Source organism: Triticum aestivum, chromosome 6B (assembly GCF_018294505.1).
Source record: "Triticum aestivum cultivar Chinese Spring chromosome 6B, IWGSC CS RefSeq v2.1, whole genome shotgun sequence".
NCBI classification, from domain to species: Eukaryota; Viridiplantae; Streptophyta; class Magnoliopsida; order Poales; family Poaceae; genus Triticum; species Triticum aestivum.
In genome coordinates, this window is record NC_057810.1 from 165,981,495 (window position 1) to 165,993,311 (window position 11,817).

Genomic DNA, 11,817 nt, shown 5'->3' on the forward strand with positions numbered 1-11,817 from the left:
CAACGGGATAAGCCAGTCCCGACTCTTATTTCATTTTCGATCTGTATGTAATTCAGTGCTGGTCGCGGCTTCCCTGGCCTCCGTAAGGCTGCCCCGGCCGCTGGTGGCCATTTGCCCCTTGTTGGGCTGCTGCCGAGGCCGGTTATGTCTGCATCTCCGACGGTGCATAGCTCGGGGCTTCCCCAGGCCGGGTCCTCACCACCGTTGCCGCTTGGGTGTCTCCCGTCCCCAGCCTACGCTGCTTCTGTCAACGACGCACGGTCAACCTTGACTGCTGCTGTGGGCGCGCCATCCCCAACTCCTACCGGCGCTGCTACGTTCTACTTGACTCCTGTGGAAGCCCCGCAGTCGCCCCCGACTGCTGCTGCTGGTGAAGCGCCGCCCACAATTCCTGCTGCTGAAGAGCCGTGCACAGCCACAAATCCTGTTCTGAAGCGTTGTCCACGGCTCCAGTGGAAACGATGTCGTCCTTGGCTCCTGTCCATACTGCAACGGGTCTTGACTCAGAGCTACATGTTTCGTGGAGCTCCCTTACTGACGGCGAAGAAGATGACGACGATGATGATGAGCTGGTCCCACGGACGCCACCACCGGCTACCAAATCCTCGGTTTCAGCTGCTCGGCAGGACGTGGCGTGTGATGCGAATACATGCAGAGGTTGGCAGAAGGTGCTCCCGCGGCGCGATGTGCAATGTCAGGCGTCACAAGCCCCTGCTTTGGCTCCCCGTCCCGTCCCCGCTTGGCTTCATGGTAAATGTTGCAGATGTCTCTTTCCGGGACACCGTGCAGCTCCTTGGGAACGGTCATCGAGCGCGTGAGTGCCGCAATGCCCGGCGTCCACTCAGCTCCTTGGGAAGAGCTACTGTGTCGTCATTGCTCTGCCTCCCTGTCGAGCACCAACAAGCTCCATCTCCATACAAGGTCCAAAAAGAAGCCCCGCCCCTCTCGAAGACATTTTGTCATGATTCTTGGGCATCGATCGTTTCCGCTCCTACTGGCTCAATGGCCCCGACGGATATCTCGATGCGGCCCACTTTGGAGTGGCAGGCCGAGCTGCTGCACTCTGAGCTCCTTGGTATGGCTTCCTTTCAGCTTGAGAAAACGGTCCAGCCTCTACGTGATGTCGTTGACTCTATGAAAGGTGGGATGTTGCGGATGGAGAGCTTCATGGAGCGAGCTGAGGCTGCACTGGGCGGGCTCTCCCTGACTCCGCCTGTGTTGCAGACTACTCATGTGTTGTGCCCTTTGGTTGTGCCCGATGGCAGCTTTGACGCTGAGAAGGGAGACGAGCTTCATGGTCGTTTCTCCCCTCGTGCTAGGGCCAGCTCGCCGCCATTAGCCTCTGAGGGACTTGACAATGATGTGGTTGTGACTCCAGTGTTACAGATCATGCCCGAGCTTCGGGAGTTGTGTGGGGGCCCGGTTTTGCCTTTGTGCGTCGAGCAACTGCAGGTAGACCCTCCCGAGATCTCGAGTGTGGTTTTGCCACCAACATCACCCCTGTAGTCGAGCCAGATAGTTGATGCTGAGGAGAGTAGTGATTTGGACGGTGCAATCCTCGCTCGCCCAAGTCCATTGGGCGTCAGGCGTTAGTCATCGAGCGCGGAGTTTCAGATGTTGTTGACGTTCCCTCATGTGCGACCATCGAGCAGGTGATGCCTGTGAGTGGCATGGCCATTGAGCCAAGTGTGTTGGCACCTACTCCAACTCCAAATCCAAATGCTTTCTTCGCGAAGGAACTTTGTGACTTGCTCGCAGCGTGGAGGTTGCTAGACCTGGTTTGGGCAGGTCGATTGCTTGCCTCCTGACGGGAACGCCAATAAGTGGCAAACAAAAGAAGATGGGCAAAGGCAAGAGTCGCGTCATAGGCAAGGCGTCTCTGGTTGCTTGATGGATGATCTTCGGCCTCTCGGCTTGTCCTTTTGGATTGGGAGGTGCATGATGTCTTGTATCGTTGGTGTTTTTGTTGAGATTCACTTGGCGTAGTGATAGTGGGTTTGTGGATGTTGTTCATTTGGAGAGTTTGGCAAGGGCCGACTATGCGGTTGGGGAATTTCTTGCCATATGAGTAGTTAGTCCGTGCTCTATTTGTGTAGGTTTTCGCTCGGTTTTTCTTAAATTAACTGGGCAATTCTCTTCTTTTTAATTAATCGAATAGGCAAAACTTTTGCCTCGATTTAAAAAATATATATACTAATCCCAGCAGCTTTGGACACGCGGCGGCGCGCCACTGCGCAGGTGATGGAATCGCTGAGCTGAGAGTCCAGGTTTCCCTTGCATGCGTGTGGCAGCAACAGGAATCTGAGGAAGGAATACACACAACAGCGGCAGCAAGCAGCACGGAAGAAAGGAATGAGGCCCGATCACAGCGACAGCGCCACTTTTCTCTTGCTGCTAGGAGCGTCTGAAATTTTTACCGCGGAGCCGAGGAAGGTAGGCACCTGCTAGCCAGCTAGGCCCTCCATGGATCCCTATCCCCGCCGGCGAAGCAAGCAATCCCCTCCATCTTCCTCCCGCTCACGTATTCGTGTTCCTTTTTTCGTTCCCTGCTGTACTTCCCCTCCATTATTTTTCCCTTTCAAGCTCATGGGCATCGCTGGAGGTGCTCCGCCGATCGACGCTTCCCGCCATATTTATACCCGCGCGCGCGCAAAACGGCCATGCCCATACCAACTTCAAAGTCCTGCTCTTGTTCTGTTTTGGACTGAGCGTAGCGAGACACCATGGGTTCCTGGTCGAGAGCCGCTCTGGTGCTCGCGCTGCCTCTCCTTTGCTTCCTGTCAGGTACGCATTTCACTTGCAGATCTGCTCCAGTTCTATTGATCGGCACTCACTGTCGACCTTGTTTCCCGTCAGAATTTTGACGCACGTAATTCGTGTCCACGCAGGCGCGACGACGCGTGCGGAGTCGGCCAGGATGTTCACCATCATCAACAAGTGCGAGGCGACGGTGTGGCCGGCGGTGACGCCCGGGGACAGCTTCGGCGGGGGCGGGTTCGAGCTCAAGACGGGGCAGTCGGCCGTCTTCACGGCGCCGCCGGCGTGGTCGGGCCGCATCTGGGGCCGCACGGACTGCGCCTTCGACCAGGCCGGCACCGGCAAGTGCGCCACGGGCTCCTGCGGCGCGGCCCTCAAGTGCGGCGCGTCCGGCGACCCGCCGGCGAGCCTGGCCGAGTTCACGATCGCCTCCCCCGACTTCTACGACGTGAGCCTCGTGGACGGCTTCAACTTGCCCATCACGGTGACCCCCGTGAACGGGCGCGGCAACTGCTCGGTGGCCGGGTGCGACGGCGACCTCCGGGAGACCTGCCCCGCCGAGCTCTCCGTGAAGGGCCCCAACGGGAAGACCGCGGCGTGCCGGAGCGCCTGCGACGTGTTCAACACCGACCAGTACTGCTGCCGCGGCAAGTTCGGGGGCCCGTCCACGTGCCCGCCCACGCCATACTCCAAGAAGTTCAAGGAGGCCTGCCCGTCCGCCTACAGCTACGCCTACGACGACCCCAGCAGCCTCTTCCAGTGCTCCGGCGCCGACTACGTCGTCACCTTCTGCGCAAACAGGTGACGCCATTAATCAAATTCCTGTGATCTTTACACTTGAGACTCCGAGTTTCCATATTTGGGTACCAATGCATACATTCTTGTGTGTCTACCAGGAAGCAGTCGGTGTGCACGCACCACAACAACAAGCTCGAGTGCGGTGGCTCAAGCCGACGCCTGCCGATCATGCCCACCATGGCGCTGCTGGTGCTGCTCGTCAGCTTTGTGGCGCTGCAGGTTCCCATGTGATTCAGGACAACAAATTTTAAGGTGGATTCTCGGTATTTCTTCGGAGTTTGGAGAGGAAACGTTAGCGATCTTTTTTTCTTACCTGTGTTTTCAATCGGCCCTGGTGTGAATGGAGGCGTGGCCACAGCATGCAGTACACAATGGTTCGTGTGAACTTTTTTAGTGGACCGGCTCTTGCCAAATGTAAATAGTGCGCAAATGTAAGAAAATGTTCACTCAAAATGTTCTTCCATGGAAATAAGCAGTTTGATCACACAAGGCGGCAATGAGAAACATAGTGAGGGCATTGCATTATCGCCAGCCTGAGCTTCAAAAAGCAAAGCCACTGATTTATTCTTGTTTCAAGAAATTTGGCTAAGTAAGAAAATTGTTTGATTTGATTTGGTCGGGGTGCACCAGGCCTAGGCAGTAGTGCAACACCTAGATGACACATCAGGGTCCTAGCAGCAAGCTACTATGGTGGGCCCTTCCCCATAAAAAATAAATTTAATATCATTGTGGGCATGTAGCCCACATATCAGATATTAAACTGATAAGAGCACATACTACACTTGATCTTAGCCAAAAGACCGAGAAAGGTATGCTTTGACATTGCCCTGAGTCTCCTTTTATTGCTTCCTCGACCGACTATGCCACTTGTCCAGGCGATGTGGGATTAAACGTGAATCAGAGTTGAGAGTTTTGCAGTATGCTTTGGCAGCGTGCCTCTCTGTCTGTGCTTCCCCGTATTTGGGTTTATAAGGGCATGGCCATCGCTCCAGGGTGGACCGCTGCCCCACGGATCCACGTCGGGCGAGCTGCTGTCGTGGAAAAGAGAAGAAAAAAGACGGTCGCTTGCAGAGCCAAACGGGATCTTGCAGAAGAGGTTGCTCCCTTGCTGAAAAAGGCTGATGGAAAGGACAAACTGGAGGAGAGAGAACTTAAAATAAGAGGAAAAACGAGCCATGGAGTAAAAAGTAGTGACAGGGAGAGAGATAGGTGGACCACTAGAAGAGCTACTGCTTCGGATGGGTAGGAGATGTTCATTCGGTGGCCTCATTAATTTTTTCCTTAGGTGGAGGCTGAAACCACACCGGGGTGATGCCCCCATAGTTCATGCCCTAAGAAGTCCGGGAAGAATTTTGTAGCCCACATGGCTGAACGTTGGTTTTCGCTGAAGGGCTGCGCAAAACGGGCCGGCCCATTAACATGCCTCAAGCGGATGTGAAAAATTTGATGAAGAATATTAGCAAGCGCATGGACTCGAGGGAAAATCCTATTCGCTGCTCGCTGCGGCGAACTGTTGAGCAATCGCACATAAGCAGCGCAGCGAGCGACATATATGGGCCGGCCCACTTATACATAGTGCCTCCAACCGGTTTTGGGAACCTTCTAGAAGGTTCCCTGAAGCGGGTTTTTTTTCCTGTATCGTTTTTTCTGGTTCTTTTCGGCTTTCTATTGGTTTTTATTTCTCTTTTTTCGTTCATTCCTTGTCTGTTTTTTTAGTTTCTCTTCCTTTTCTTTATGTTTTTTTTTCAAAATTTCACAACTTTGCAAAATTTGTTCGCATATTTAATAAAAATGTTCATATTTTCAATTTTTGTACGTGAGTTTCAATAGATGTTCCTATTTCAAAGTTTGTTTACAAATTTCAAAAAAATGTTCGTGTTTGAAATTTTTGTTCGTGAGTTTCGTAAATGTTCCCGTTTCAAAAATTTGTTCACACATTTCAAATTTTGTTTGGGAGTTTCAAAAATATTTTAAACAATGTTTTTTATTTTCAAAAATATTTCACGAGATTGAAAAATGTTCCCGTTTGAACTTTGTTCACAAATTTCAAAAAAATTTCGGAATTTTGAAAAAACGTTCGCAATATTTTAAACAATGTTTAGTTTAAAACATGTTCTTGTTTCCTAACATTATTTGCATTTTTTGAAATATTTGAGTATTTCCAAATTTTGTTCACAATTTTTAAAAGTGTTCGCGGTTCCAATTTTTTGTTCGGAATTTGATGAAAAGTTCCATTTTTCAATTTTTGTTCATAGTATCCAAAAATATTCGTAGTTAAACTTTTTTGTTCAGAATTTCATGAAAATTGTCGTTTTTTCAAAAATTTGTTCAAAAATTTGAAAAATGTTTGCTGTTTAAAATTTGGTCGTGTATTCAAAAAAATACTCCTGATGTTGAACATGTGTTCAAAAATTCAGAAAATGCTTGCATATTTCAAAACATACACTAATTTGTAATTGTTCCGAATTTAAAAAAATGTTCCCATTTTTAAAATTTGAGCACCAATTTTAGAAGCGTTTGAGTTTAAAAAAATGTTTGTATTTTCAAAAAGATATCCAAAATTAAGGAAATGTTCCTTCTTGTTTGAAATATCATAGATTCAAAGATTGTTCACACTTTCCAAAAATGTTCAGGTTATTAGAAAATTGTTCAGAAATTAAAAAATGTTCCCATTTTCAAATTTTGTTCAGGATTGAAGTTTTTAGAAATTGTTCAGAAATTTATAAACGTTCCAGTTTTCAAATTTTGTTTACAATTTAAAAAATGGTTGCACTTTTTAAAACATTATACATTTCCAAAATAGCCTTTGAAAAAAGCACTATCAGGAGATCTTCGGTTTGATGCCTCATTGGGGCTTTAGCATTTGCGAATCTGCTACACTTTTGCCGCTGTCGACAATTTCTTTTAGGGTTGCGCTGCTAATTTAGCACAACACCTTGTCTAGCGCTAACAATAAAGTACAGTAGCAGATCCTTTTTTTAAAATTTGCCAAAAAATTCTTGGAAAAAAGGTTTGAACATATTTTCTGATAAAATTTCTTTTCAGCTGTTTTTCACCTCGCGGACGACAAATGGGCCGGCCCAAGTGTGCGCTCCTGTGCGGCACGTCGACTCTTTGACGCAAGAAGCGGCACATAGGAGCTCCCTGGACTCACCTCGCAACTGTTTGTCAGTAAAGCGTAGCGCTAACAATAAAGTACAGTAGCAGATCCTTTTTTTTTAATTTGCCAAAAAATTCTTGGAAAAAAGGTTTGAACATATTTTCTGATAAAATTTCTTTTCAGCTGTTTTTCACCTCGCGGACGACAAATGGGCCGGCCCAAGTGTGCGCCACTGTGCGGCACGTCGACTCTTTGACGCAAGAAGCATCACATAGGAGCTCCCTGGAGTCGAGTTCCCGACCTCACGTCGAAACAAAACACAGCTAGCTAGTCCACCTCGCAACTGTTTGTCAGTAAAGCGTAGCGCTAACAATAAAGTACAGTAGCAGATCCTTTTTTTTTCAAATTTGCCAAAAATCCTTGGAAAAAAGGTTTGAACATATTTTATGATAAAATGTGAATACTATTTCAAAATAATGAAACCAATTTTGAATTTCAATCTTTTTGAAAATCGAACAATTTTTTAAACAGTGAATTAAAATACATATTGAACATTTTGTTAATATACGGTGCATATTATTCAAATACACACCGAAGATTTTTTTTAATATGGTGAATATTTTTTAAATGCAAGCTAAACAAATTTTCTATACACGATGAAACATTTTTTTGTACACAGTGAGCATTTTTTCAATTTATGTTGAACATTTTTTCAATGTAGTGAAATTTTATGAAAGGTGAAAAAGTTAAACATGAAGAAAAAATGTACTCATGAAAATATTTCAAAAAATAAAGCAAAATTTAAATTCTGAACATTTAAAAAATGAATTTATGAAAAAATACAAAAAAAAACTGGAAAAAGATAAAGTAAGCAGAAACAGGAAAAAGGGAAAATAAAAAAAAGTAGCAAAAAAAAAATAAAAAAACCATTAAAAACAATGAAAAAAGAGAGTAAAAAAATTGGTTCAGGGCTGTCGGCTTGAAGTGGGCCGGCCGTGCAGTTCCCTCGCTAGCTTCGCTTTCAGCTAAGCTGCATCTGTTTGCCGCACACGCGCGGCAAATAGGATTCGCTAGTATAAACGCACTGGATGATGTTGGCCTTTGGTTATGCTAGTGCTGTACATACCTATAGCTGAGCTTATTACTTCTCTCTAAAAAAACTCAGCTTATTAAAGAAACTGCATCTGACCTGATATAGATTATCTTAAGCTCATCTCCAATGCAATGGCTAAGGTGCACGCCATGGTTTCTGAATCATAACGAAATGAGACTGCTTTCGGTTTGAGCGTGTATATTAATATAAAAAACTATGCCACTTGTTTGCATTACTAGATGACACGGAGTTCAGGAGCATCTTCAATAGTTCATGTCAACTACTCTCTACATTCACAAATATAAGATATTTGAATATTTTAATATGGGCTACATCTAAACTGAAATAAGTAAACAAATACACTAAAATGTATCTATGTACATCCGATTTAAAAATAATTCGAACATCTTATATTTATGAACAAAGGAGTATGTGTAAGGGTTATCACTTGTCACATCCGCCTTGATGATACCGAGAAGAGAATGAGCCACAGCAAGGAGAAAGTTGGTTAAGATGTTTAGTAAGCAATAAATGATTTTTGTTTATTAATATCACAAAGGAGACACATGCACCCGATGAACAAACGTTGAAACCAAGGTGCATCCTTAGTTGAAGTCATAGATCCGTGTGGAAATTTGCACTTTACTTTGAGCCATTTGAAACACTTGTAATGATTGATTGTATTTTTACCAGAATTAAAGTTTTAAATTTTTGCAGGTTATTTTTAAGGCCACCAGTTGGATCCATACATGCACTATTAGGAAAAGGCCTACTAATGGCAAACTGGTTTTGCCTACTAATGGCGCACTACCGATGCGCCATTAGTACCACACCTCTAGTATTTTTTACTAATGTCGCACCACTGGTGCGCCATTAGTATCTGGTATACTAATGGCGCACCAAGCAATGCGTCATTAGTATGTAAGACTATGCGTCATTAGTATGCCTCCCGGGGGGCCATACGTAACCATGTGCTTTGTCATACTAATGGCGCACTCTGAGGTGATGCGCCATTAGTATCCTTTGACATACTAATGGCGCACCGGGAGGTGATGCGCCATTAGTATGAATATTTGGTTTTTTTTACTTTTCTGATTTTTGCACAGGTTACAAAATATATTATTGGATAAAATATAGACAGCAGCACACAACAACAGCAGATTCATCGAATACAATAGAAGATTAGTCTCCGAATACAATTCATCATATTAGTCTCCGAATTCAAAAGACCGAACAAAGATAAAACACTACAAGTCTCAAGACCGCGAGTATCGAGTTTGTCTTCACATTACAAGTCGATATCGATCATCTAAACTACCATCACGTAGAAGAGAGGTGCGGTCGTCACGATGAGCATCATCGCGATCAAACTGGTCTTCACCAGGTTCCTCCAATGCTCCCTCCTCTCTCCCGCTAGATAGCGGGCGTATCTAGATTCGGCCTCCGCCCTAGTGGTGTACCCTTTGTAACTGTTACCGCTGAAACGGTGAACCTGTCTCCGACACTCCTCCCAGTCGTCGTAGACTCCGGAACCTTACCCTTGTACATGACATACGACGGCATCTCTATGCACAAGCCAAACAACAGACAATACATAAGCAATATGTAAGTATGCAACAAAAGGATCGGAAGAGAAAAGCAAGACATTAATAGCACGATTCATGATCCTACTAATAAATAGCATCGATTACATCTAAGTTGAATGACTGTCCAAACCAAAGAGACATACGAATTCATTAAAGTTTAATTACAACATGAGCCAATCAATGTTTCAGAACTACACATCACTACTTTCGACTCGACTCATCGGACAGGAGCGTGGATGAAGCTGTCGTCTGTCGTGATGGTCATGAAATCACGGTCGTTGTCACCCTGCATTTGTAGCGTTCCATCTATCTCATTGTTGGACGGTTGATATATGAGGAAGAACTGCCCCAAGGTATGAAGGACATCTTGATGGATGATGTCCGCAAACTCTGACTGGATGCGAAAGAATTCTTGTCTGAGGTCCAATCTTTGAGATTATCTGGTAGCAGAAGGTGATGATGGTCCCTTACGATCGCCCGCATGTGATGGAGGGCGTAGTAGGCATCCTTCTGACCGCCAGGCGGCTGCTTGATGCAGCAGAACTTCGTATTGTGTGAGAAGGTGTGCTTGACGTACTTACTAACTACCCTGGTGAAGGTGCCTCCAGATTTGGCTTAGCCGGGGAGAACATCATCAAGAATTTTCTTGACATTTGTGTAGTCTATCTTGGAGTTACAGTTCGGGTCAAAATACATGGCCATGGAATATTTCGGGCTTAAGAGGATGAGTGTGCAATGTGTGTCACTGCACAGAACACGGAATGTTAGAAAAAAAAGAACGATCGAAATCTAAGAAATCATATGTTACGGGGCGGTTAAGGGATGACTTACTCGGGAAAGTAAGCCACAAGGAAGTTATCCTTATCTGGGTTTGCCAGAATGACGCCTTCGAGGTGTGAACTCGCAACTTGGCGGTCCCCAGCACTGCTCAAGTGCTTGGCACGCATGTAGAAGGGGTCGACTATCACGATGTCCGGGGTCTTGTCTCTAATGATCCACATCTCCATACTCAGCGAAAACAGTCGAACGAAGGTGTAGTGCAATGGATGAAGGTTAAACATAGCAAAGATGTCATCAAACCGCAAGACGATCGTACCCCCGATGTTGCCATCCACAAAGCCCTTGCCCTCTGGCACCTTGGCCACGAAAACCGGGTATGCCACATCATTCTCTCTGAGACGCCGCTTCTCCAAAGAAAGAACACTGTCGTGCAGACTCCGCGTAGCACCGGTTGCAGCATTGAGCATATTTGGCGGTAGCATCGCCCTACCCGCCATATGCACCCTCCTCGAAATATCCTTAGGTGAAGGTGGGCCGTCCTGAGCACGGATCGAACTTGGTGCCGGCTGGCTCGCACCGGCGCCCTTGTTAGTCTTTTGTTTCCGTCCCTTCTTCTTGATCTCCTGTAATGGGACCGAGTTCTGCTCACAGACCGCCTTCTTGAGCGTGTTGGGGCTGATAATATTTCGCACCTCAGCTATTTGAGGCTCGGTGAAGGCGGGAGCTGGAGGCGTCTCCTGAGAACTGAACGCCAGACGACGCCTGTTGCAATTGGATTTCTCCGCCGTACCAGCTAGATCGCGGTCGTCTTGGTTGGGTTCTTGAGAAAGAGGCCCGCAGAACTCGTTAGCGTACCCATGTTCGGCAAAGTACTTATCGACTTTGGTAAATGTACCGTCGTCGTTGTCGTCATCGTCCGGATCCTGTGCCATAGGGATGTCCGGCATAGATATGTCCGGCAGGTCCGGTAGCGTTGCGGCGTTCTTGCCATGGCTTGGCGCCGGCACGACTGGCGGTCTTGTCTGTGGGGTGGTGTCCCCCGCCCCCAAACGAATCTGGCTCTTCGGCCAAAGCAGGGGCCAGTTTACGCAGGCGCTGAGGGTCATCTCATCTTCTTCGTCAGCCCCAGTGGGTCGAATCGGAGGTAACAGCTCGTCGCAGCCTGGCAGCACCCGAACCACTTCAACCCTATACACTGTGGGTGGCATCGGATTACCGTGGAACATGGGGTTGCCGGTTGAACGATTCTGCCCTTGGCGACATCGACCAACTCGGCGCCCACGAAGTGCAGAAGAGTGCAAGGAACGTCGGCGGCGCCCTGCGGAAACATGTAGGGCGTTAGGGATGCCCAGTCAAAGGCAAGGAGATGAAGTCATCGGCCGAGAGGCTTAGTTACCGTGATTCCGTCGAGCTCGGCTAATGTCGAGGCACCGCCAACGGCGGGCGTGCAACTGACGGAGGGGGCGCTTGCTGGCGAGGTGCCGGCCGGTGTACACCCGGGTGCATTAAGCTCCAATGCCCGTGTCGGCGCCGGAGACACGAATACCGCCTCCGTCGGAGACACCAATGGCGCCGCCGGAGACACCAATGGCGCCGCCTGCGCGCTGTGCGAGTTGCTGGCCGTGAAGCTAGGAACCGGGGGAGGCCCCTGTTGGCCGCCCTCAATCCACGTCGTCAGCCCATGAATCAACGTAGGCACTATG

General features: G+C 47.4%; 1 protein-coding gene and 1 non-coding gene across 2 annotated transcripts; one reads left to right on the top strand and one right to left on the bottom strand.

Moving 5' to 3' along the window:
- The first annotated feature begins 2,663 nt into the window (after positions 1–2,663).
- On the top strand, positions 2,664–4,024 carry LOC123133859 (pathogenesis-related thaumatin-like protein 3.5). The gene is made up of 3 exons (XM_044553254.1): positions 2,664–2,784; positions 2,889–3,558; positions 3,654–4,024. Exons 1-3 carry the CDS (start codon positions 2,724–2,726, stop codon positions 3,784–3,786), a joined length of 864 nt encoding a protein of 287 aa, XP_044409189.1. The 5' UTR covers positions 2,664–2,723; the 3' UTR covers positions 3,787–4,024.
- Positions 4,025–4,171: 147 nt separating this feature from the next.
- Positions 4,172–4,368, bottom strand: LOC123140233 (U2 spliceosomal RNA). The gene has a single exon (XR_006469882.1). It is a non-coding gene; the product is annotated as a U2 spliceosomal RNA (small nuclear RNA).
- Positions 4,369–11,817: the final 7,449 nt, after the last annotated feature.

Excerpts from the sequence above, each read along its gene's own strand:
- LOC123133859 (XM_044553254.1), top strand. The coding sequence starts at position 2,724 with ATGGGTTCCTGGTCGAGAGCCGCTCTGGTGCTCGCGCTGCCTCTCCTT. Across the intron at positions 2,785-2,888 it reads TCTCCTTTGCTTCCTGTCAG|GCGCGACGACGCGTGCGGAG; the intron begins GTACGCATTTCA and ends GTGTCCACGCAG. Across the intron at positions 3,559-3,653 it reads GTCACCTTCTGCGCAAACAG|GAAGCAGTCGGTGTGCACGC; the intron begins GTGACGCCATTA and ends TGTGTCTACCAG.